This window comes from Calidris pugnax, unplaced genomic scaffold (assembly GCF_001431845.1).
Source record: "Calidris pugnax isolate Ruff unplaced genomic scaffold, ASM143184v1 scaffold7, whole genome shotgun sequence".
Lineage (NCBI taxonomy): Eukaryota > Metazoa > Chordata > Aves > Charadriiformes > Scolopacidae > Calidris > Calidris pugnax.
In genome coordinates, this window is record NW_015090762.1 from 1,779,696 (window position 1) to 1,804,611 (window position 24,916).

Genomic DNA, 24,916 nt, shown 5'->3' on the forward strand with positions numbered 1-24,916 from the left:
CCCCGGGGCCCGTCCCGCACTCCGCGGGGAGCGGGTGTGTTGCCGGGAGCCGGTGCTGAGTGTCCCAGCACCGGTCCTGCCCCGCCTTGGGTCGGTTTTGCGGCGGGGAGCCGGTCCTGGGTGCCTCCGGGGCCGGTTCTGGTGTGGGGAGCCGGTCCTGGGTGTCTCCAAGCAATCGGGCTGCACTGGGGGGTCCAGTCCTGCCCCCCCTGAGGCCAGCCCCACTGCCAGGATGCGGGATGCTCGGGGTGTCCTGGTTGGAGCTGCCCTTGGCCGCTTGGGATGGAGGAGTTGGCAGCTTCAGGACCCTCGGGTTTGGCTTTCAGAAAGTGGGTGCTGGCACTGCCTGGCTGTCCCGGGGGGGTCACATCCTGCCTGCCTGGCTTGGGGCAGGGGCCCCAGAGCCAGCACTGCCATGTCCCCTGCTCCCAGTGCTCTCCGTGTACCGTGGGTCGCTTTGCAGAGCATCACCTCGGGCCGAGGTTCCCCGCCGTGCCCGGGCTGGGGGCTGGCACCAGCAAAGGTGGGGAGAGTGCCCACAGCCGCTCCCTCCCAGCGGGAAGAGCAGGATCCCCTGCCCTTGATGGGGGGCCCGGGCCATAAATGCACCTTTACATCTCGCCTGTGAGGTCAGACGAGTCCACAAGGCAAACGTGCTGCGAGCGAGAGGGGCCGCATAATGGCTCCATTCAGCAGGGCCGCAGGGCGCTGGTGCCCCCTCCTCAAATTACAGCCGGAGTTTCCGAAGGAGGCATTTCAGGAGCCAAAGCGGCCGCAGCTCCGGGCCCCGTGGCTGTTCCTCAGCAGGAGGGGATGCGGGGAGCTGCCTCTCCCTGCCTGCCTGGGATCTGTGTGACAGAGGGGACGTGAGCAGTGTGCCCTCCCTGTTCCCAGCATCCTGCCCCACGTGCTGGGGATGGGGTGCCTGGGTGCTCCCCCTTGCAGAGGGACCCCCCATCCCCGCTGGATGGAGGCTGGGGAGGTGTGGGGCTCAGGCTCGGCCAGGGAGCAGGACAGGGTGCAGGGGCAGGTGTGGTGTCCGTCCTCCCATGGCAGACAGGGATCGAAGGCAGCCCAGGAGCCAGACAAGGCAGGGAGGGGACAGTCCCTAGGAAGCTGAGATGATGTTTGCATCATTTTCCACCCCTCAACCTTCTGCGCACCGCCCCCCCTGGCTTCACTGTGCTGCTCCCCTCGACGTGGAGGACACCCATGGTCACTATCCAAACCCACCTTGGTGGCCCCAAGAACCCGAGGCAGGTCCTGCCCCATGCCCAGAGCCGGGGGCAGCTGGGCTGGAGGTGGCTTGGGGAGGAGGTCACTGCGTCCCCTTGCCTGGGCTTGATGAAGCTGCTGGTTGGACTCTTGGCCGTGTGGCTCTGCCAAGCACATCCAGGCATCCCTCAGAGATGCAGGCTGAAGGTTTCGGAGGGCTCAAGAGGATGATTCTGCTTCAGCCCCTCCTGCAACTTCCTGAGACCCAGCTAGCAAGGAGCAATTCAAGGAACTATTTAGGGCAGGAGAAAGGGGCATATTTGGGGGCTATTTGGTGTTCAAGTTTTGTTTACTAAATTCAACTGCTCCTAAATTTGAAGCCTTTTTATACTCCACTACAAGTTGGTGTCACCCTCTCTGGAGCTGCCGTTCGGGATGCAGGCTGAGCGCCCCGCACACCTGGGTGTTACTTTGTCCCCGTCCTGCTCTCGCTAACACGTTGGTAATCTTTGGTTTTTAACTCATTTTTCTTTCCTCTCTCTGCCTGAAGGGTTTGCATTTACATATGCGATCCTACTCCTGCCAGCACCAGGGGATCTCTCTCTGCCTGCACCCCGAGGCTGGATTCGTGTCGGGGAGCATCTGATGGGGGGGGGGGATGCTGCTGGTTGGAACCTGGTGGTCCCAAGAGCCCCGTGTGCCACACGGGAGGGGCTCGGTAGCACCGAGTGATGAGTGACACGGAGAAAGAAGGAGCTTGGTGCCGGGGTGATGCTCGGGAGGAGGAGCGAGGTGGGATGACAGGGATGCTGTGGGTTTCGGGGACACTCTGCAGCTCTGCCTGATGGGCTGAGAGCAGGGGGGGTCTCACATGGCACCATGAGTGGCAGCCAAGCCCCCGTGTCTCTGTCCAGCTTTGGGGGGTGTGAGCCCGCTCCTCATTGTTTAGGGGGGGCTGCGTTGGTCAGGATGAGGAGCCGTCCCTCCTGCCTCAGGATCACTCTCCATAGCCGTAGGTAAAGGGACGTGCCGCAGGGAGAAATGTGGGATATTTATCCACAAGAAAAATATTTTGCCTCCATAGAAACCCCTGGAGCATCACACTGATGCTCAGTGTGAGTGGGATGTGCCCATGTGCCAGGGGCAATGCTGGCACCGAGCGCTCCTCCCTGCAGGTCATGGCTCCAGGTCTGCTCACATCCCCACTCCTTTTCCTCCACACCAGCAAAGCTCCTGAGCCCCAGCAACATCTCAGAGGCAGCGTTTCTTTCTTCTTTTTCTCAGCGTTTGTAGTGCTTTGAAGAAAAGAAAAAGAAATAGAAAATGTATTTGTGCTGTGCGTGTCTGCAGTGGCACCTCCATGTGCATCAGGAGCGAGCTTTTAAACAGATCTCCCGGTTATCCCAGTTCCAGTGGTCAAGGGGCACGTGGAGCAAGCCCTTTATGGAGGAGCCGAGACCTCAAGATGTGTTTTAGACCCGTGCCCCAGTGGTGCCCATCACCTCTGCAGCCAATGCCAACCCTACCTGTGGCTGGCTGTGCTCAGGGACCAGTCCACGTGCCGCACTGGGAGCACCAGTTAACCAGTGCAGCATCCCAGCTGCCTCTCCTTGCAACAGGAGCAAATTTATTTGCTGTCAAAGCCACTGATAAAGGAGGCAGGGGCTGAGCGGAGGGGTGCGGGACGCCATCGGCGGGCACGGGGAAAGAGAGATTAGCTATCAGTGGAGAGATAAGCAGGAATCCTGCATCCAGCCGGGCGGTGGGTGGGCTCGTCTCCCTGCTGGTGATGGTTGTGGTCAGGAGAAGGGTTTTTCCCTCCTGCCACCATGTTTCGGCAGACTCCCTGCCGTCAGCTTGGGGCTTTCAGCCCCAGTGATGCTTTTTGGTGCATCCCCCATCCTGCCTGTTTTGGTGGCCAGGCAAGTTTGAGGGTTTCCCAAGTGGAGGAGTTTCCCCTTGCAAACCTGTGATGGTTTCATCTAAAAAACACCAAACGCTGAATTTCTAAAGGGTGGAGAGTTAAAGGCCACCCCAGGTGAGACAGTAGGTACGTTGGCTGCGCCGTGGGAGGGTTGGGGTACCACGGACCTTTCCCCGCCTGCACCCGAGCGTCCCAGCAGAACCAGCAAGGCTTTTCGGGGAGGGCAGCCTGAAGCCTCTTTCGGGGAAGAACATTGCCTGCAGCCCACGCACTCCTCCGGGAGGTGGTTTGGTGGTTGACCCCCCCCCTTTGCCATCAACACCAGGCATCTCCTCTCATGCTTGGCTGGAGCAGAGCCCCTCACTCAAGCCCCGGGGTCCCTGCCTGGGGGGTACACGCCGGCTGCCATGGCAGCATCTTGCGACCGCTTCGACGGGCTGAATAGATGGAGCTATTTTGGGCTCCCGGCTGCAAGGCATTTTTTCCAGGCCTTGAATCATTTTTGTGGTTCTTTTCTGCCTCCTTTCCAATTTTTCACCGTCTGCTGCGAAAAGGGGGGACAAGATGCTCCTGGCTCAGCTGTGTGGGTGCTGCCCACCGAGGGGCCGGGGGTGGGACCTGCCTCCAGCCCCCCCGGGTACCCGCCTTTGGCCGGGGGGGCTGCTGGCAGCTTCCTCCCCGGCTCCGGGACAAGGCGGTCTGGCAGCCAGACGTGGTCCTGTGACTGTGCTGGGTTTTGAGCGAATACTTCCTTGCTGTCTCCTCCTCCTCTTCTGCATTTGTTACATATAAAGAAAAAAGAGGGGGGAAAAAAAAAAAGGCAAAAGCAAAACGCATTCCAGGCTGCAGCGCCGGACCAGCCCGGGTGAAGTTTTCCTTGACTGCAGCCTCTGCTCAGACCATTTGTCCATCGTCGCTGCTGTCAGCGGTGGGGACCGGGTGGTGTGGGTCACCCTGGGGACGAGCAGGGTTCCCCTGCCGGGGGGTCCCTGTGGTGTCACAACACAGGAAGCCTGTTCCCCACACTGAGGTTGCAGCATCGTGAGCCCCCAGCCATTTACTTCGGGGGGGGGGTCATTAAAGAAGTGCGGGTGAGGTGTCCCTGCTTAGTCCCCATGTGTCCCATCCCAGCAGGGAGTGGAGCATCTCTGGGGGGGGGGTTGAGACCCCATCCTGGTGTCGCTGGGGTCAAGCTTGTGCCAAAAACGCTTTGGCTGATGATCCTGTGCACAGTACTCCCTGGAGGTGGTGGCACTTCAGGACATCCAAGGGCTCAGGGACACATCCCAGCCACCTCTGGCTGGGCTCCTGCATGGGGAATGTCCCCTGGGAGCTGGTGGTGCTCCAGCCATCCCAGCAGGGTGGTGCCAGCCTTGCTTTGGGGTGCCGTCCCCAGGCCACCGAGCAGCCTGGTGGGGCTTAGGTTGTGGATCGAGGCACTACCGTCCCCTGCTCTCTGCAGCACCCTCCAGGGCCAGGAGGGCCAGCACCAAGGGGGGATGCACCGGGCATCTGGCTGCAGGCACCGAGTCGTCCTGTCCTGGGAGCAGGGTGCTTTGCCAGGCCTTCAGGGGCAGAGCAGTTGCTTTTGCCCTGGGACATTTAGAGCCTTCCCTTTTTTCCCGGCTTTTGGGGGTCTTTGGGATTTATTTTTTTAATAATAATGGTTGCAAAAACGACTTTTGTTGTTTCATCACTCCTGACTAATGGGAGGAACTGGTCCTGTCCTTGCTCCTGGCGTTGCCCTGGCTGGCTGGTGGGGCATCTCACACTGGTGCCCATGGGAGCCCCCCAGCAGATCTGTGCTCCCTGCGTGGTGGAGGAAGAGCCAACAGCTCTCCTCACCCCGCGGGGGTGCAACAGCTGCTGAGCAGAGGTGGAACCTCTCACCATCACAGCATCGGTGCTCCTGGTGGTTTTTTGGGAAGGACCAGGACTTTCTGAGGGTCATGACCATTTGTGGTGCCTTTTTTTTTCCTCTGCAGCTCCTCAGTGCTCGTGTGCTGCCCAGGATGGAGGCAACAAGGAAGCGAGTGTTTAATCGGTAAGCACTGGTATTTTGCTTTGTTGGACACTGTTCATCTGCCCGTCTTTTGCTGAGCCCTTCTGGCATCACCACTGCTGTCAGGGGCCACCCTGATGTGACCTGCAGTGAGGACCCTGGTCCCGGGGACCCCTCCCTGCAGCTGGACTCCCTGGGGATACTGGAGACTGCTTTGCCTCCCTGCCGTGCTGGGAGCCGTGTGGATGGAATGGGTGCTCAGCCCCAGTGATGGGGTGCTGGTCACAGAGCCCAGCCCTGGGGCACCCTCTGCTCCCACAGTGATGCCCTGGGGTGCCCCAGCTCCTCCACAGGGAGCATCACGTCTGCTCCCAGCCTGGGGGTTTCTCTCCATGCTGGCCAGCTTTGGGTCTAAGGATTTGGGGGAGCTGCTCTGGGACCCAAGGGACAGTGAGGTGTCCCCCAGGGTGAAGCGTTGGGGACAGGGAAGGTGCAGCTGCAGGAGTGGGACCCAGAGCGGTTCCACGGGATGCTGCAGCAGCGTGAGGAGCCAAGCTGGAGCTGCCGGTGGAGGAGAAGCTGCCAGGACCAGGCATGTGTCCACCATGGCTCCGTTGGGCAGAGGTTGTTGGGGCAGGCAGGCTGTCAGGCAGGGGCCACCATGCCTGCAGGCATGGCAGCCCCATCTGGGCCATGCCAGTTGTTACAGCTCTTACTGGAGTCCACAGCGAGGCAGAAGAGATGCTCAGCATGAAGCCCTGGGAGCTCTCATCCCCTGCACTGCCACCACAACGCAGGTGGCTGTTTTGGGGTTCCTGTGCTACCCCCCGCAGCCTCAGCTGGCCATGGGGCCCACCTTGCCTCAGGAGAGCCGGAGGGAGCTCTGTGGCAGTGAAGACCACGTAACCAACTAACCCACGGTGCATGAGCCCTCGTAACCGCTCGCTGCATGCATTGGGTGCCCTGCGTCGGGGAGCAGGACACAGTCCCTTCGGCGCAGGAAGGGAGAAGGACAGAGTGCCACGACAGCGGGGGGAGGACGGTCCCACCAGCGAGCTGTCCCCATCTCCTCACCGCCCCCACAACCTGCTCTAACCGTTAGACTCACTGCTCCTAACCTGTGTAATCTGTCTATTTTAGGGTTTTCTATAGTATCCATCACCGTAGGTCTAAGAACTCCCAGGTAAGGTGGATGGGATGGGTGGGCTCTTCTCCCTCTCCCAGTGGCTACGGAGGCTTGTCCAGGGCTGTGCGGGATCTGCCTGCGCCTGCCTGCCCCGCGGTGCTGCCCGACCCACCTCCTGCACCTGCCCCGATCCGGGCATCGGCCCCAGCACAAGGTCCCCTCGGCAGGAGAGGAGCTGGTGGCCTTTGGGGGCTGGTGGCCTGTGCAGGAGAGGCAGCGGTGGGGGTGGCAGTGACACCACTGCGGGCTGTAAGGATGCAGGGAGGGGGACAGGGGGACCGTGCTCGCGGCTGCTGCAACCCCCCCGCCATGTCCCCAGTCTCTGCTGGTGACACGGAGCTGAGCGGGGGACACTGCTGCTGGCTGGTGATGGGAACGGGCTGGGCTGGGTGGCTGGAGGCTGGTGGCAATGGTGCTGTTGAGCTGGGTGGCTGGAGGCTGGTGGCAGGGATGGAGCTGAGCTGGGTGGCAGGAGGCTGGTGGCATTTTCCTGCTGATGGTCCCATCCAGCCTGCCTGGCCACTTGCCAGGACAGTCCCAGTGTCACAGCTCAGCAACACCTGGAGTGCCACCGCACACCCCTTCCCCTGCTCTGTGGGGCTGGGGACATTTTGGGCAGCGGGGCCGAGTCCAGTGGCACCCGCGCTCATGCCTGCCATCTGTCCATCCATCCAGCCGTGTGCGAGGGGAACTTCACCTGCAAGGAGAACGAGGTGTGCGTCAGGCCCAGCGAGTGCCGCTGCCGCCACGGCTACTTCGGCGCCAACTGCGACACCAGTGAGTACCCACAGGCGCCCGCGTGTCCTCGGTGGGGTTCGTGGGGTGCCAGAGGGCAGCATCGGGGATGGGGCTGCAGATGGCTTTTGCCCTGCCCTTGCCTGTCCCCCTGACTCTGTCCTCAGGGCGTTGTGCCTTTGGAGGGTTCTCCTCTGAGATCCAGTGCACTGGGAGCATGGGGGGGGACGGTGGTCGAGAGGTCCTGTTGGGACTGGGGGTCTCCGTGGTGCCCAGCGGTGGGGTTGTCCCATGGGCAGTGCCAGGGCTGATGGCTTTGCCCACAGAGTGTCCCCGGCAGTTCTGGGGTCCCGACTGCAAGGAGATGTGCAGCTGCCACCCCAACGGGCAATGCGAGGACGTGACGGGCCAGTGCACCTGCAACCCCAACCGCTGGGGTCCCAAATGCGAGAACATCTGCCTCTGCAAGCACGGCAAGTGTGACCAGAAAACGGGCAAATGCACCTGTGAGCCCAACTGGTGGGGACCCCAGTGCTCCAGCTCCTGCTATTGCAGCCACAACTCCCAGTGCGACCAGCAGACGGGCAACTGCCTGTGCCAGCCCGGCTGGTGGGGCCGCGGCTGCAACAACCAGTGTTCCTGCAACAACTCGCCCTGCGAGCAGTTCACGGGGCGCTGCCAGTGCCGGGAGCGGACCTTCGGGCCCCGCTGCGACCGCTACTGCCAGTGCTACAAGGGCAAGTGCAACCAGGTGGATGGGACCTGCACGTGCGAGCCGGGCTACCGGGGCAAGTACTGCCGCGAGCCGTGCCCGGCGGGCTTCTATGGGCAAGGCTGCAGGAGGCGGTGAGTGGCCAGACCGTGGGCTCGGCGGGAGGTGGTGGCAGGAGCTTTCGGGGACGCAGCACCGGGTGACGGGTCCCTCTTGGCCGTGGCAGGTGCGGGCAGTGCAAGAGCCTGCAGCCGTGCACGGTGGCAGACGGGCGCTGCCTGACCTGCGAGGCCGGCTGGAATGGCACCAAGTGTGACCAGCCCTGCTCTCCTGGCTTCTACGGAGAGGGTTGTGAGAAGCTCTGCCCCCCCTGCAAGGATGGCCACACGTGCAACCACATCAATGGCAAGTGCTCCCACTGCAACCCGGGCTGGATCGGAGACCGGTGAGTGCAGTTGGGTGCGGAGTTGCCCAGCCTCCCTGCCCAGGGACCAGGGTGGGCTGAGGGGTTCAGCAGCCAGGAGGGAAGGGCAGGGATGGGCTGAGCCCGCTGGCATGGCCATGGGACCAGAGGGAGCCCACAAGACCCCTGCCCCGTGCCCCCAGGTAAGGGTGGGTGCTGGTGGTGGGGCTCAGCTCTCACGCTGGGATGCTTTCCCACACTCTTGTGTCCAGGATTGGGTCCGGGGCTTTGCACCCGAAGAGGGCTGGCACCACCCAGCCCCATCTCCCTGCCTGCAGTCAGGAGGGCCAGGGGGGTGCTGGAGCCCAGGAGCCACGGGTGCCCCAGCCACCTGCCCTCATTCCTCCCCAGGTGTGAAACCAAGTGCCGGAACGGGACATACGGGGAGAACTGCGCCTTTGTCTGCAGCGACTGCGTCAACGGCCAGTGCCACTTCGAGACTGGTCGGTGCCTCTGCCACCCTGGCTCTCACGGCACCTAGTAAGTGAGCCACGGTGGGCACCGGTGAAGCTCGGGCACCTCCTGCGCCCTTGGGTCCTATGCGGTTCCCAGTCTAGAGGTTTCCTGGGGCAGAAGTGCTCGCTGGCAATAATTCAGACGATTTTTGGAGCGGAAGGGAAAGGGCATGCTCATGGTGCCGTTAGCACGGTAATGTTGCGGGAGATAGATTCGCTTCGGGAAATGCCTATTTGGCAAAAACATATGCCGTTGACAAAACGGTGTTTTGTCGGTTGGTTTTTCTTTTTTTTCTTTAAGTCCAGGCTGGAAATTCTAGCCAAAAAGGGAGAGAAAACCACATCCCAGAATAGCAAAGAGCCTCATGGGCATGGCATCCACAGGGTGCTCCTGCTGCAAGCTGCCACTTTGGCCGGGGTCTTCCTCACCCCACCAGGAAGAACCTCCCCTTTCCCCCTGCCCAAGGAAGAGGCACAAGGGACCTCCATCCCCTGGTGTTTTGTTTTTGGTTTTTGTTTTTTTCCAGTGTGGGTCTGAAATACTGTTTAAAAAGGCGAGGAAGGGATTTCCCCCCAAGCCGGGGCAAGCCAGCTCCTCCAGCTGTTGCCAGGTGTTAGTTGGATTTTCTGGGGAATTAACCGCAAGGCTGGTGGTGGCAGCAAGGATTCAGGGCCAGCATCCTGCCCGTGCTGGCATTTCTCTCAGGGTTTAGAAGCATTTGGATTTAGGGGTTTGGGGGCTTCACTGGCCGGTTGTGCTGCGGGCAGAGCTGTGGAGGTGAGCAGGGAGGCAGCTGGGCTGGGCACCGCTGCCAGCTTGGGTACCCATCCCAGGCATCACCACCACCTTCCTTAGCAAAGCAGGAGGTGAGAAGGTCCTGGTGCTCACCGGGGCTGTGTGGCAATGATTTTACCATAGAATCATAGAATTGCCCAGGCCGGAAGGGACCTCCAAGGGTCATCTAGTCCGACCTCCCCGCAGTCAGCAGGGACACCCCCAACTAGACCAGGTTGTCCAGGGCCTTGTTGAGCCTCACCTTGAATATCTCCAGGGAAGGGGCCTCAACCACCTCCCTGGGCAACATTTTGGCACAGTGCTGGAGGGCAGCACATGAATTAAATTGTTCTGAGGCCCTGGCGCAGCACTGGGGATGCGGGGACCGGGGGTGCTCGGGATGCAGCACCCACAGGCTGAGCTCTGCCACATGGTGCACGCTGTGCAGGCTTGGGGACTTTCTTGATGCTCGGGTGGATCCCTGTGACTACATGCAAACTAGTGTTTTTGTCAGCAGCATATAATTTTGCTGAAAAGGGGATGATTTCTGTGAGGAAAGCAGAAGGGTTGTCCTTGTCAGGCAGGGATGTCCATCTTAGCTCTACGTTGGGAGGATGCTAAAGGAAAGGCTCCTAAAATATTTGTGGAGTGCACAGAGCAGTTTGTCTCCTCCACGTCATTCCCAGAGGTGTCAGGGGGAAAGAAATTGCCGTCCTTTGCTCTCCCAAAATCTCTGCCTGGGGGAGAAATGTGGGTCCTAGTGGTGGGGCAAGGGGTTTTGGGTTGCTCGGGAAATATCCCGGCTCCCGTCCTGCAGCATTTGCGGCTGGGAACAGCTGTAGGGGCTCAGCACGTGTCCCGGCATCACCCGGCGCCAGGTGGGCACGAGGCTGGGCTTTGCGAGTGGTTGGAGCATGAAATGGGCTGAGCCACCCCTGGGCACAGCGCCCAGCGCCGGGGGCAGCTGCATCCCTGGGCGAGCAGGTTTGGGCTGGGGCCCACTGGCTCCTTACGGCTGCAGCAGCTTCAGCCCGGGATGCTGCCCTTGCTGAGCAGCTGGCAGAGGGTTTGGTGCCAAGTGGCACCACCGGCATAACCCCAGTCCAGCTGGGTCCTGTGCCGCGGCGCCTGTCCCATCACCGGGACGGCAGCTCGGATCGGTGCCACTGACACCGAGAGCCCCGGGTGCTTTGGCATGTGTCCGTGTGTCCTTCACATGTTTTCTGTGCTCAAGCCTTTGATACTCACAGGTCAGTGCTCACTCCTGCATGTTCCCATCGCCTCCGTGACGCTGTCAGGGAGGTCATTTTACAGGTGGTGGGGATTTGACACTGTGCTTAGCTGAACCAGGAGGGTCCGCCCTGATGGAGCCAGTGCCTCGTGGCTGCTCAGTTGTTTTTCTTCTTCTGGGAGGCCAAAAAAAAATAGAAATAAAATCAATGTGGGCACTTTCCCAGCTCATGGCCGCTGTAGCTCTGTCCTGCTGGTGATGCCGCATTGTCTTTAGATGCAACTGTTGGGTTAATGACCTTTCATTATTGCTGCGCCTAATTGCAAAGCCCCAGGAGGGGAGCAGCAAAGAGCATCTGAGCTCCAGCCGAGCCAAATCCCCCGAGCGCTGGGTGGGCAACGGGCTCCTGCTCCCTCGGTTATGGGGGTCCCTGGGGCGCGGGGGGGCCGGTGTCAGAGCAGTCCGTAGAAGTGGTCCCTGCTTTTCCCCGGAGCAGGGGGGTCGGGAGGAGGTGACATCCAGGGTGGCGAGGGCTCTCACCTGGCCCCTTCCCTCCAGCTGTAACCTGACTTGCCCACCCGGCCGCTATGGAGCCAACTGCGCCGAAGCCTGCAGCTGCCACGACGGCGCCTGCGACCCGCTGACGGGTGCCTGCCACATGGGTGAGTGCTGGGGGCACGGGGCAGGGCACCGGGCTCTGCCGCGGGGTCGGCACCGGGCTGAGCCGCCGGTTGTGTCTTGCAGAGGCCAACCAGAGGATGGGGGTGATCGGGGCGGGAGCCCTCCTGGCGCTGCTGCTCATCCTCCTCCTCTCCCTGCTCTGCTGCTGCTGCGTCTGCCGCAAGAAGGACGAGGTCCGGGGGTGAGTGCTGGGACCGGGCGGGCTCTCGCCAGGTTCTGCCGTGAAGGCTGAGCAGGGGGAGTCCTGCAGGTTTGGGGACAGCTGGGGACGTGGGTGCCCAGTGCGGGGCTGGGACCGGTGGGGGGGATGCAGGGACCGCTGCAGGACAACGATGCTGCAGGGAAACGGAGGCAGAGCAGCGCTGCCCGCCTGGCACTGTGTCCCCTGCGGGTCCCCGGGGTCTGAGCAGGTCCCACTGTGTCCTCGCAGCACGTGGGCTGATGGAGGGACTTGGAGTGAGCTCTGTCTGGGGACCCCTTTTCCCCCCTCCTCACCTTCATTTCTGTTGTGAACCATCACTTCATGGAGACCCTCCAGGTCCCCTCCAGTCTCCGGGGGCTGGAGCTGCTCTGCAAAGGGAACTCTAAAATACAGCGAGGGCACCAAGTCACAGCCAGGACCCCAAAAACAAACCCCAGGGCAGCAGGGTCAGCCCTAGGGGAGGGTGGTGAGCCCCAGCACTGTCAGCCCTCCTGCACAGGGATGTTTAGGGAGGGTGAGGTCCGTTTCCACAGTGAGGTCAGGATGCTGGTAGTGTTTTGGCAGCACCAGGGGATATCCCACCATGGGGCCAGGGATGGGGACAGTCCAATTGCACGGGGAGGAAGGGATCCCTGCTCAGCAAGGGATGAGCAGGCTGTGGGAGCTCCTTCGGCTGCAGGGAAATTATCTGCTTGTGCCAACAGCCACTGCACGGGAATTTTCCGGAAGCCTCCCCATGCAGCCCTGCCAGCTCAACCCCAGCCCAGCACATCTGGCTTAGAGAGCCTGGGGTCTGTGTGTAATTATCCCACTGATAAAAGCACAAACACAGCCCTGCATGGTGAAGGATCACACAGGGAGGGGGGAAACGGCTCAAAATAGTTTCCTCTCTCCTGGGGTGCCTGGACCCCCACAATGTCCCCAAGCAGCTGGGTCACTCTCAGTGCTGGCCCAGCAGTGGTCCCTTGCTGGAGCATCCCGAGGGACCGCAGTGGTGGTGGGCACATCACAGGTTGCCTTGCATCAACACACAAAGCCACTCGCTCCTGCGGCTGCAGATAATTGCTTGAAACCTCGGCTTCAGGAGGTTTCAAAACCAGAGAGCAAATAAAGAAAAGCCACGTGTTTGGTTTTGGGTTGAGGTGATTTTTAATTTTTTTAAAGATTCAGGATCTTGGCCCAGTGCTGCGTGTGTTTTGGGGCTGGGCTGCGAAGGGCCATGGCCAGATCTGGCCTTGCCACCATCCCCAGCACTGCTCTGCATCCCAGCACGGAGCAAGTAGGTGCCCAGGGCTGGCAGTAGCCCTGGCAGGTCCCCAACCCCTGTGTCCTGGACACCAGCCTGCCCCTGTCTCTTTCCCGAAACTCCTTTGCATTTGCAGCATCCCTGAGCTCCCGACTCTCCCCATCGCCCCGTGAAGGCTTGTCCCCAGCGTGAGGTGGGACTGATGCCTCTCTCATGGAGCCATCACCTTCTCTTGCAGCTCCAGCCAGGACCCGGCAGCCGCCAAGAAGCCACCGAGACGCTTGTGCGGGCGGTTCAGTCGGATCAGCATGAAGCTCCCGCGCATCCCCCTGCGGCGCCAGAAGCTGCCCAAGGTCGTGGGTAAGGTGCTGGGGTTTGGGGAGGGGGCACAGAGCCCAACACCAGGGGTTTTACTGCTGGCAGGGCAGCACGGGTCACTCACAGCATCCTTTCTAGCCCCAAACCCAGGGCAGTGGGCGCAGCAGAGTGGTGACAGGGACACGTGGGTCCCCAGGGCCATCGCAATGCTTGGTGCGAGCTGCCTGGCGCGCAGGGACTCGGCCCTTTCTCAGTCTGCAGCTTCTGGATCTCAAATGCATTGTTTTGCTTTGTGAAGGGGGCACCTGGTGCCTGGAGCTCGGCTGAGCTGTTTTGTGAGGTTTTTAGGTAGAGGGACAGTTCCCCTCATGGCAGCAAAACACCTCGTTTGCCGTTTTGGTCCTAATCCTGCCTCAGCTTTGCATGGGGCCAGAGCATCCAAGCTGGGGCCAGAGCCTACCCTACTGCCACGTGGAGAGGAGGACGGAGGTGCAGATTTGGGGTGACCTCCTGGTGCTGCCCAGCCACAAACTGTGCTCGGAGCAGGGTGCTCGCAGCTGGCAAAGCCCCTGACCCAGGGCTTTCAGGGACGTCAGGGACCCCCTGCAGCTGGGGAACACCGTACCTCTGAGACCTCCCAGCGCAAGGAGCTGCTGAATAAATCAGGGGGCACAGGCAGCACTCCCCACCCTGCGCTGCCGTGGGGCTCAGCCTCATCTGCACTCCCCCGGGGCGGGTAACGCCGACGGGATGCTCCAAGCAGCCACATCCCAGCAGGCAGCAGCTCGGCATGAGGCCAGATCCCCTGTCCCGGGAGAGGACACAGAGGTGGCCCCTGTCCCAGCATGCCATGCCCAAGCTCCAGCATCAAGGAAGGGGGGATGACTCCTCGTGGTGTGGGGCACGGCAAAGCCCTGCCCCGGAGCAGGGAGTGCCGGGGCCGGAGAAACATTCCTGCTGCAAGGATAACAGAGGATAACAGAGGCTGTGTTTATGGAAGGGGCTGGGCAGGACTTGGGGAGGACAGAGGGTGCCTGTGTGCAGCCAGGGCAGGGGGGCTCCAAGGGGGCTGCCTGCGTCCTCCCTGCGCCAGCCCGGAGGCTGCTGGCACCCAACCAGCTGCGCTGTGCAAACAGGGCGGCAGCGGCCCCGGGACGCAGCGCTGGTGCCAGAGGGAATCTTGGGGTGGTCTTGGATCCTGGCAGGTCTGGGGCTGTTCCCGGAGCCTTTTCATGGGGCTGGGGGTTGTTATTTCACTGGGGGTAAAAAATGCTTTGGTCAGGGCTTGCCTTGTGTTCGTGGTGTTACCCCACACAGCACCACGGAGCCAGTGTGGGTTTCGGCAGCTCCTGGTCCCTCTGGTGCATGATCTGGGGGTGCCTCCCGCCCCTGCTGAATCTGGGGACCCCCCTGGTGAGGGAGATCTGATGGGGTGCCTGTGGCAGCTGCACGCCTGTGATGCCCAGTGACCACTGTGCCGCGTCAGGGCATGGCTCCACCTGGAAGCCATGGTGGCCAGTATGTGGTGGCAAAGGCCGCTTCTTCCTCGCGTTGGTCCTGCCCCAGCAGGAGGGACCAGGGGATGCTGAAATGACCCCATCCCAAGTGCCACATCAGCACTGGAGGTGCTCAGGACCCCGCGGAGACGTTATGGTGAAACTGGTGCCGACCAAGGCTGAGGACACCGAGTAGGTGGTCATTCTGGGTCTGCTCACATCCTTGCAGAGCCGTGGCTGCAGCTGGGCATTTGCTGGTGCCGGGTGGGATTTCCCCTCTGAGCTCAGACATGATCACGGTGCCACTATGCCATTAGTGAATACAAGCCCACGTGTGATACAACCTCCCCAGGTGGGGCAGCAGGTTTTGAAGCCCCACTAAGGCTCATCAGGTGCCTGGAGCCCTGTGTGCCCCTCTCAAAAGCTGCTCCTCAGCATCAACTTTGGATCCGCAGCATCTCCCTGAGGATCTCACCTGGGCTGGCAGCATCCTGGGATGACACCAGTGGCCACGGGGCTAGGGTTTGGGTATCCCTGTGTGCGTGCTTCTCAGGGGGTTTGCCTGCCCAGGACATCAGTGGTACCAGCATGGGTCTTGGTTGTGTGTCACCCTGTGCATGCCAGGGCTAACCAGAGCTCTGCACCATGGGGTGCCTGCTCCTGCACCCCACTGCCACGTCTCCTCCCTGAGCGGCAAAGCTCAACCAGCCCCAAGGGTGACACTGACCACGGGGAGCTTGGGAAGAGCAGGAGAGGGTGGCCAGGAGGGCTCCCGCTTCACCCCAGTCATAAGACTGATGGGCTGCTGTGCGAGCAGGGCTCGGGTGGGCACCCTGGTGCTGTGGCTCCAGCAGATTTCAGGGAGAAGCAGCATGAGAGGACCCGTGGTAAGCACCTGCATTTCTCCAAGTTCCATCAGCCCATGATATATCATCTGGGGGGTGCTAAATCCCAGGGGACCTCACAGGAGCCCCCCAGCCTGGCTCAGGGTGCACTGCACATCCTCTTTTCTCCTTCAGCCATATTCTGGGTCTCATCTGAGTCCCAGAGACGCCTCGTGGCTGTGAGTCCCAGCCACTCGTCACACCCCCTCTCAGGAAGCATCTCCCTTCATCCGCTTCCAGCCGGCTGCTTTTAATTTTCCCTTTTTGGTTTTTATTACAAGGAAAGCCATATTGAAACTGCCGCTTCCCCCTCTCCAGGCCCTTTGCTCTTTAAATACACTGCTTTTTTTCTTTTTTTTTTTTCCCTTTCTTCAAGAAGCCAAACTATGCAGGGCAAGCGTGCATCGCTGCCGTCATTTTAATGACCCTGCATCTCTGAAGCCAGATTCCCTAATAAACAATAAAAGTTCCAGTGGGCATCCCAATAACAGTTAGAGTTCTTTTATTGTAAAACAGATGTGATGCAAGAATCAAAGGATTGAAGGTGGAAATTGCAATGTGACTTCCATGGTTGGGATGCACAGGCAGAGGTTACAAATACATGGAAATATCAACGTAGAGCTGCTGCGCAGAGGGACCCTGCCTGGGCTCAGGGGCAGCTTTCCCCCATCCCAGGGGACAAAAGCCAGCAGGCAGGGGATGGGGACGAGTGTCTGGTGCTGCTTGGCTCTCTGGGAGGGCCAGTCCCTCCGCCCAGCTGGGTGCTGCCACTGTGCTGTGGGTACCACGAGGACGATGCTGAAGCTGCAGGCACTTCCTCAGCTTTCACGAGGAAGCCCCACAGGGTGGGTTGGGACAGGAGCTTAGCCAGCAAAAAGCCTGGAAAGGTGATCCGACAGAAAAAGAAATCCCTCCCAGCCCAGACAACTGTCACTGCTCAGCTTTTTAATTTTTTTTTTTTTTTTAACTGTTGAAACTGAAAATATTTTTAACAGCAGGATTTTCCTCTCTGGTTTTTATTTTCAGCTTCTCTGCTGCTGCCCATGTGGCGGGAGGGGGCAGTGACAGGGTGAGGGGGGATGCTCCTTCTTGGCTTTGGGATGGGAGAAACTGGCAAAGGGATTGAAAAATAGCAGAATTGGGGAAAAAACAGCACTGTGCATCCCCCTGCCATGGGTATCACTCCTTCTACCTCCTTTTACAGGAGCAGAAAGGAGAGAAAAATGCAAATGGTGATGCTGAAGTGGAAGTCTGTGCAATTAAAGCCAGCATTTTTTTCCGCAGGAAGGGGATGGTTGAAGTGCCAGGACTTTCTTTGCAGGGTATCCGTGCCAGGTTGTGCAGCTCATGTGTGACCGCTGGGATGCTCGCTGGGTCCTTGTGGGACCCAGGGGTTTGGGGAGCTGGAGACCTGCTGTGGAGAGGGGGTACAGATGGGCACCTCCTATCTAAGGCTTGCGTGAGCTTTGCTGTCTGCAGCCACTTGTCCCCAAGCATGGGGGATGCTGGTCACCACCATTGCTGGTTGATGGCACCTGGTGGAGGTGCACAGGCAGAGCTGTCCCCAAGCCCGGGATGCCACTGATATCCCCAAGACCCACTGGCAAGTTGGGCAGAGGGGAGTATCTCACTCTCCCAGCCAGCATGGGGGCTAGGAGGATCTAGCATGATGGATACTGACAGTGGTTCCTTGCCCTCCTAGTGGCCCACCATGACCTGGAGAACACCCTGAACTGCAGCTTCATTGAGCCACCCTCCATGGTGGAGCAGCCCTCCCCATCCTGGTCATCCCGCGGCTCCTTCTCCTCCTTTGACACCACAGATGAGGGGCCGGTGTACTGTGTCCCCCACGAAGGTGAGCAGGGGGACAGGGCGCTTCCCCAGGGGACTATGGGCCATTGCCAGGGGTCACTGCCTGCTCAGTGGAGAGATGTCACCCTCACGCAGTGAGGACCATGTTGCTCTGGCCTCTTGTGCCCTGGGAAGGGATGCAGGTGCTGATGTTGCCTCCCGTGGGGTTTCAGAGCTTCCTCCTCTGGGGTTTGCTGCTCTCAGATTGTTTTAAGAGCCCTCTTGTCTTGGGGTCCTTGTCTGGGAGGAGGGCACAAGGGGACTTTGGGGACACACCAAGATGGCGGGGGGAATCAAGTGGGATGCTGTCCTACCATACTGTGGGAGCATCTTGGTTCTTCTCCCTGGGCACATCCCCGCCTGACACCCCCGTGCTCTCCTCCACAGAGAGCGTGGGTGACAGCAGGGACAGGGGGACACCCGCCAGCCCTGGGGACAAGCTGGTGGCTTCAGCTGGTGGGGAGGAAGCAGGTGAATACACCTTCCTGAAAGAGACGGGCTCTGTCAGAGCCTTCCCGGCCGACAGCAGTGAAACGCCCCTGCTCAAGTCCTCAGACAGCGAGCGCTCCTCCTGCGGCTCGGGTTCGGCCGGTGCCGTGCTCTATGCCCGGGTCGCCCGTCTCTCCAAACAGTCCAAGGAGGAGGAGGATGCCGTCACAGAGCCCCGCAGCCCGGGGAAGCCACCATCCCCAGAGAGGACCAAGCCCCGTCCCCCAGACCCAGCCACGAAGCCCAAAGTCTCCTGGATCCACGGCAGGTACAACTCCAGCCAGTCCAACTCACTGCCGGCGCCCAGCCGGTCCCCAGAGCAAGCAGCCGCCCGGTCCAGCAGCCCCGAGCAAGGTCAAGGCTTGGCCAAGAGGAAGAGGAGCCCGAGCGAGACATCGGCCAGCGTGCAGGGCAGAGCAGAGGAGAAGGGAGGCACGCGGAGCAAGGAGAAAGCACAGAAGCAGCCAAAAGAGCCTGGTGTCCATGAGGGCAAAGCCAGCCTGGCCGGGGAGCCTCAGTCACCCTCCAAGCCCAAGCAGAGAAGCAAAGGTGGCTCAGAGCCGACGGAGAGCATCAACGGGGCAGTGCAGAACGCCTTCCGAAAGATGGGCGCCTTCCAGCCGGAGCGGCGGGTCGGGGACAACAAGGATGCTCCTCGCAGCCCCGGCACCAGCAAAGCCCGCTCCGAGCCCCTCCATCCCCACCTGGCCTCCGAGCTGGCCGCCCAGCTGAAGGAAAAGACTCAGAGCCTCAACAAGGGGGACGGGAGCACCCGGGTGAACGGGGTGGGTGCCCAGCGGGAGAAGCCCACCCCTCCGCAGAAAGCCAAGCGCTCGGCGGCCGCCGGCGGCCAGAAGGCCAGCAAGCCCTTGCTGCCCACCTCTCCCCACCTGCAAAAACTGATCCCTGGGGCGGCCGAGCCGGCAGCTGGGGAGCCCAAGCGGGTGGAGAAGCCAAGCGCCAGCAGTGGCCAGGACCAGGCTCTCCCCAGCGAGCAAGCGGCCAAGAAAACTCCCATTAAAAAGCCTCCCAGGAAGAAGAGTCGAGAAGCCAGCCTGGAGCCGCCCCGCGCAGCCACCGTGCCTGCTCAGGCGGTGCAGTGACCAGGAGCCGGGCACCGGCCCCACGCCGGCTGGCCACCCGCCGGGAGGACAGACGTTTGCTGGCATGGCCAGCGGACGTGGACTGGGTAGGGGGCACTGGAAGAGCCTCGAGCCTCCATTTCTCCCCTCCATCTCTCTCATCCCCTTTTTCTCCTTTACCCTCCTCATACCCCAGGACCTGGTCCTCCCCGTCCGTGCCCTGCTGCCGGCTCCCTGCCCGGGTCTGGCAGCTGCTCGCCCTCCCCACGCAGGGCAGGACCACAGGGAGCCGGCCCGGCCACCAACCAGGGGGGATCCCTGCGTGGCATATTCGCCCCCTCATCCCCCTTTTTTGTAGCAGTATTATCGATCGCATAAGCAGCGCTTGTTGTACTAGACGTACCCACGGTATATTCTGCAGTAACGGAGCCGCTCGCTTCCCGCGCCCCACTCCAGTCTGCCAGGAGAGGGAGGGTGCTGCTGCTTGGCGCCCAGGGCATCGCCAGGGACGTGCCCTGCATCCATCACCAGCAGCAAACCCCTGCCCCGGCACCCCGGGCTCCGGGCATGGCGCTCCATTGCCGGTCCCACCGCAGCTGTGCTGTGCCCGGTGTGGGGTCGAGCTGGTTTCGACCGATGCCTCCCTCCTATCCACCCTGGGGTTGCTTCTGGCCAGGAGCAAAGCACTATTTATGGCCAGAGCTGGACGCCTTCGGGCTCCAGCATCCCATCCAGCGGAGTTGGAGGGATTAGTTTGGTACGACAGAGCCTGGCACCTCTGCAGAGTGCTTTCCTAATAAAAATGTATTTCTTCCATAGCCAGGTGCCATGTCTCCATGCCCCACACTTCCCATGGGCAGGGGACCTGCTGAGCATCACCTGGTCCGGCTGGGGTGCTCAGCCCAATCGTGAGTGGGATGCAGTGGGAGTGGAGGACCTTGCAGCAGGTCAGGCAGGGGGTGGCAGGTAGGGAGGGTGGGGAGGCAGGTCCCTGCTGCGGCTGCTCCTACGTGCTCGCTTGGCAGCAGAGACCAGCCCTAGGGGCAAGATCCCCTCACCCCCCCGGTATCCAGCATCCTCCCCCAGCCTGGCAAGAGCCCCTGGGGTTGCAGACCAGTATTGTGGTCAGACCCTCTCCAGCATAGCCAGGATTGGACCCTGGGGCTCAAGAAAGCTCTGGCCACTGGGCAAAGGAGGTCCACCCCTGGCTGGGTGCTCAGGGTGCTGGGACACAAATGTGGGGAGACATGGGGGACTGGCAGTGGGATGCAGAGCTCTGGCCCCAGTTTTCTAACCCACCCCGCCGAAGGGTTATCAGAAGCGTTTGGGCTCTCCATGCAGCCTGGGGCAGGGTGCTGCCATGTGCCAAGGCTGCGACAAGCCCAGGGGCCAGCTGAGATGGGCTTTCTCCCACACGACTTCTGCTCAAGATTCCCAAGCAGTCGTGTCGACAGTTTGCCTACCCTGTGCCTGGAGGCTCCCATCGCCTCACCCGCACACTGCCTGCACGCTGTCCCATCTTTGTGTGCGTTTTGCAGTCTCTCTGCCTGCTCTGCCTCTGCTCTGCCTGCACTCTCCCCACACGCTGCCTGTGCTGTGTGGCTGCCCAGGTCTGCTCCGCAGTGGGCATAGGGACTCCAGGTCCTTTAGGGCTCTGGCTCTGTCCCTGCAAGGCTCCTTCAGCCTCAGCCAGAGCCTCTGGCAGCCCATGGGGCTGCAGCACCCACCACTCTGGAGGAGCCGGAACCGCTGCAGGGAGAAATGAAAACGGGGCTCACCAGACCACTGGTGCCTGCTGTTGGCCATCCTGAGCTCTGCCCTTGATGAGGAATGACGGACTGGGAGAACACCAGTCCAAAAGGCCAGCTGCAGGGCAGTCTCAGAGGCGATGGTGATGGTGATGGAGGCAGCTGGTGAACACCAGAATGGGATGAGACCACCTGGAGCCAGGACTGCAGCCAGCAAAGCACTCGGAGGGGCTGGGGCTCCCGCAGGTTCTCTGGCACCACTCAGCATCGCAGAGCCAGAGACAGCACAGTGTCTGTGACGCTGACTGGAGAAGCATCGTCTCATAGCAAAAGCTGAAGAATAAAGGGATGGGTCATCACGCAACTTGTCAGCATTGCTTACAAGACTTTTGGCCACCTTTCAGCGCACCTTCACTCTCCCTCCCCTTTCCATCAGGTTTTATTTGGGAAGATGGAAGACAACAGCTGAAACTACTCCTGGCACATCACAGAGCAGAGTAACAGGAGGTGATGAATCAGCTCAATGTTCATCGAAGTCAAAATAGACAAAATCAATAGAAAAATGGGTGCACTGAGTCTATGAGACCTGGGATGGCATTGAAGTCCCTCTCCCTCCACCATAGAGGCTGTTGGAGAAACAGAAGAGGCTTCCAGGATGCTCAGAAAGATCTGGGAGAAGGAAAGCAGTCGAATCCGGGCAATAAAATTACAAAAGTAAATGCAATTGAAGAAGAAAGAACTTCTCACAGACATCACTCAGTCTTGTGCAAACCATTTCACATCAGCACTAAAGAGCATGTGTGGGGAACCAGCCATGATACTCACGATTATGACCCAGCAAGGTGAATTTGGGAATAGCCCCAGCCTCCTCTCAGGCCGCTTTCTCACTCATGCAGGCAGCAAAGCTGAGGCTGGTGCTCCAGGGAGGTTGGACCCTGTAAGCTCGCCCCAGTCCACAGGCTGTCCTGGGAGAGCAGAGCTTCGCCCAGGCATGAGCCCGTCCACAGGCTCCAATCAGCGCCCCAGCAAGCCAGAGGAGAGCCTGCGAGTGAGCAGCCTACAGGTAAATGCAAAAATCCCACATCTCAGACACTGATGTGCATCCTGGGGGGTCCCTGGAAGCTGCAGCACAACCAGGCAGCAACACACCAGTCAGGACCACTGTGGCATTGTCTGGCTGAGTCTTGAGAACCTCCAAGGGTGGAGATCCCCCAGGCTCCTGGTGACTGTCCCAGGGCTGCACCAAGTCTCCTGGGGAAGAATTTTCTTCTGGGGTTCAACTTGTATCTTCCTAACTGCAGTCAGTGCATGTTGTCCCCCATTGTATCATCTGGCGCCACCAAGAAGGATTCAACTCTGTCATCTTAGTTGTTGGCTGCTCTCAGATCCCTTCACCTCCTTGTGGCCAGGCTAAACCAGCCCAGCCCCTTCCACTTCTGCAGTATGTGCCAGCTTTGTGACCATGATGCTAGCCCCCCTCCAGGCCTCTCCAGTTTCTTCACATCCCTTTTGAACTGGGAGGCCTGTATCTGGACCCTACAGGGTGGAGAGGCAGCAGCTTCCTTCAGGTGGCTGCCCATTCCCTTCCCACTGTACCCTGCTATGGGCTTTGCCTTACTCTGGAGAAGAGCAACAACAAGCTGATATTCAACCTGAAGTCTACTGTAGCCTCCACATTCTTTGAAGCAGGGTCCTTCCAGCTCAGATGGGTCAGATGCTTCTCCAAGAATTGTCCTGTGGTGTCACAGGCCATGAAGGACATCACCACTGCAATGGTTGAGGCATTGCAACACCTCCGCATCGTGAAGGACTGATTTCTCTGCATAATGGGACAGTAAATCTCTTTTCCAAGTATCTTACGAAGGCCTGCAGGCTTTCCTCCCACAGCCACACTTTGGCTATCTCTAATTGACAGCACCCTGCGACAGACACCAGTGAGGGGACTTTGTTTAGGGGTCCACAAATCAGCAGAGGCTGAAAACCCTAAAACAATGTCCCCTGCAGCTGTGAGACCCGCCAGGGAGATTGTAGCTTGCTTTTTCTTAGCCACTTTCCACTGCTCTCCTGGACGTGCAGAAACCTTTGACCTCAAGGGAAAACCAGCTGAACCCAATCACAGAAACAAGTTGTGATGTGGAGCAAAACCAGGTCTTCTGCTCACTCAAGATGGGGCAGAAGCCACTTATCGCTTGAAGCCACCTTCAGGAGCCACCATCCCTGAAGCCACCTTCCCTGACAGACAGGTCAGGTTTTCAGTGACAATATGATGGCTTGACTAAGCACATTGCATGGCCTCCCATGGATGAGCAGAAGCAGTGGATGAATCTGGCAGAAGATGCTGAGATGGTGCAGGACCTGCCCAGCAGCCACCAGCCCTCCTCTCCACCAGGACCTCAGCCAGGGGAAGCAGAGGAGCATGATGACACTTGTGGCCCGTCCTCTCCTCCACCAACACTGTAAGGCTGGTCTTCTTCACATTTCATCCCAATTTCCCAAACTGAAGAAGGAGCTCTTGGGTTGGACAACGGCACATTTGTTTTGGCTTGGCTGGCAAGCAGTGATAAAAACGAGCTCATTGCCAACAATTCATTTTGTATTTCAGGCCCTACCAAAAATAAACCTGGAAGGGAAGCTTCAACGAGAATGAAACAAGCATGAGACAACGGGGTCCCAAAATTCTATAGGAAATTTCTCTCTCAGTGCTCACTGTGGGGGGGCACGGCGGTGCCAGGGGTACGTCATGCTGGAGGAGGGATTGTGAGGGACCTGGGGAGCTCCACCGGCTCCACCAGTGACACAGCACAAGCCAGGGTAAACAGATAGGGGTATAAATACATATTCAGCCTACACTGCGTGAAGTGGCTTCACGTGCATGCAGGCTCCACATGCGGGGAAATTCCTCCTTTACTGCCAAAGGTGGTTCCCTGGGACACTCGGCTCCAGGGATGGCCAGGCTGGCGGCACTGGAATGTCCCCAGGCCACGTCGGTGCCATCCTCATGCAGCCAGTGTCCAGCTGGCACAGGGCTTGCTTCAGCAGACTGGGACCCCAAAGAGGATCAGCCACTACACCACCACCAAGATCATTTCACATCGGCCATCAGTGACCTCATCAATGTCCCTGGAGGACTCCGGTGGCATTTGGGTCACAATACATAGCAGCCTTTTTGCAGGCATTGTCTCCTGCTTGCGTGTCCACCCTCTCCCACCAGGTCTGCTCCTGTGGCAGGGCTCAGCTGATGCCAGGCCCAGACAGGAAGGAGCCTGCAGTGGCACAAGCATGGTCACTGTGGTCCCCTGGGATGCCCAATCGTGGCATCAACCCCCAGTGGGGAGGAGAAAGCCATGGTCAGTGCTCTGGGGTCCCCGAGGTCCCCATAAGTGGAGGCTGTGGCTCCAGCACCCTGTGCCACCAGCCGTGGGGCAGCACAAACACCTGCAGCTTTCTCTTGGGAGGACAGAGCCTTCTGGGAGCTGTTTGCAGCCTTTCGCCCCATGGAGGGCTGCTGGGGGGACAATTTTGTTGCTGCAGCCTTTCACAGAATCAAAGAATCGCATGGGGTTGGAAGGGACCTCTGGAGATCCATCTAGTCCAACCCCCTGCCAAAGCAGGTCCACCCAGAGCAGATTGCACAGGAACATGTCCAGGCGTGAATGTCTCCAGAAAAGGAGACTCCACCACCTCCCTGGGCAGCCTCTGCCAGGGCTCTGCCACCCTCACAGTGAAGAAGTTCCTCCTCATGTTGAGGTGGGACTTCTTACATTCGAGTTTGTGCCCATTTCTTCTTGTCCTGTCACTGGGCACCACTGGAAAAAGACCAGCCCCATTCTCCTGACACCCTCCCTTTAAGTATTTATAGGCTTTGATCAGATCCCCCTCTCAGCCTTCTCTTCTCCAGACTAAAAAGACCCAAGTCCCTCCGCCTCTCCTCCTACGAGAGATGCTCCAGGCCCCTCATCATCTTTGTAGTCCTCTGCTGTCCCCTCTCCAGCAGTTCCCTGTCCTTCTGGAACTGGGGAGCCCAGAACTGGACCCAGTGATCCAGATGGGGCCTCCCCAGGGCAGAGCAGAGGGGCAGGATGACCTCCCTCCACCTACTGGTCACTCTTCCTGATGCCCCCCAGGATGCCCTTGGCCTTCTTGGCCACAAGGGCACATTTCTGGCTCATGGTCATCCTGTTGTCCACCAGGACTCCCAGGTCTTTCTCCTCAGAGCTGCTC

The 24,916-nt window shown here is 60.0% G+C and overlaps 1 protein-coding gene across 3 annotated transcripts in view; it reads left to right on the forward strand.

The window, feature by feature from the left end:
* Positions 1 to 23,347, forward strand: part of SCARF2 (scavenger receptor class F, member 2) — a 24,033-nt gene extending 686 nt beyond the window's left edge. The window contains exons 1-11 of one of the 3 annotated variants that reach the window (XM_014940818.1): positions 5,136 to 5,183; positions 6,282 to 6,324; positions 7,003 to 7,104; positions 7,389 to 7,908; positions 8,001 to 8,219; positions 8,589 to 8,717; positions 11,257 to 11,360; positions 11,443 to 11,560; positions 13,066 to 13,187; positions 17,228 to 17,380; positions 17,764 to 23,347. In XM_014940818.1, the coding sequence (XP_014796304.1) occupies positions 7,427 to 7,908; positions 8,001 to 8,219; positions 8,589 to 8,717; positions 11,257 to 11,360; positions 11,443 to 11,560; positions 13,066 to 13,187; positions 17,228 to 17,380; positions 17,764 to 18,968 (2,532 nt within the window). In that variant the 5' untranslated portion in view covers positions 5,136 to 5,183; positions 6,282 to 6,324; positions 7,003 to 7,104; positions 7,389 to 7,426 and the 3' untranslated portion in view covers positions 18,969 to 23,347. Of the gene's footprint in view, positions 1 to 5,124; positions 6,325 to 7,002; positions 7,105 to 7,388; positions 7,909 to 8,000; positions 8,220 to 8,588; positions 8,718 to 11,256; positions 11,361 to 11,442; positions 11,561 to 13,065; positions 13,188 to 17,227; positions 17,381 to 17,763 lie in introns of those variants that run through there. The other 2 variants (XM_014940888.1, XM_014940755.1) reach the window with 2 other exon arrangements.
* The last annotated feature ends 1,569 nt before the right edge of the window (positions 23,348 to 24,916 follow it).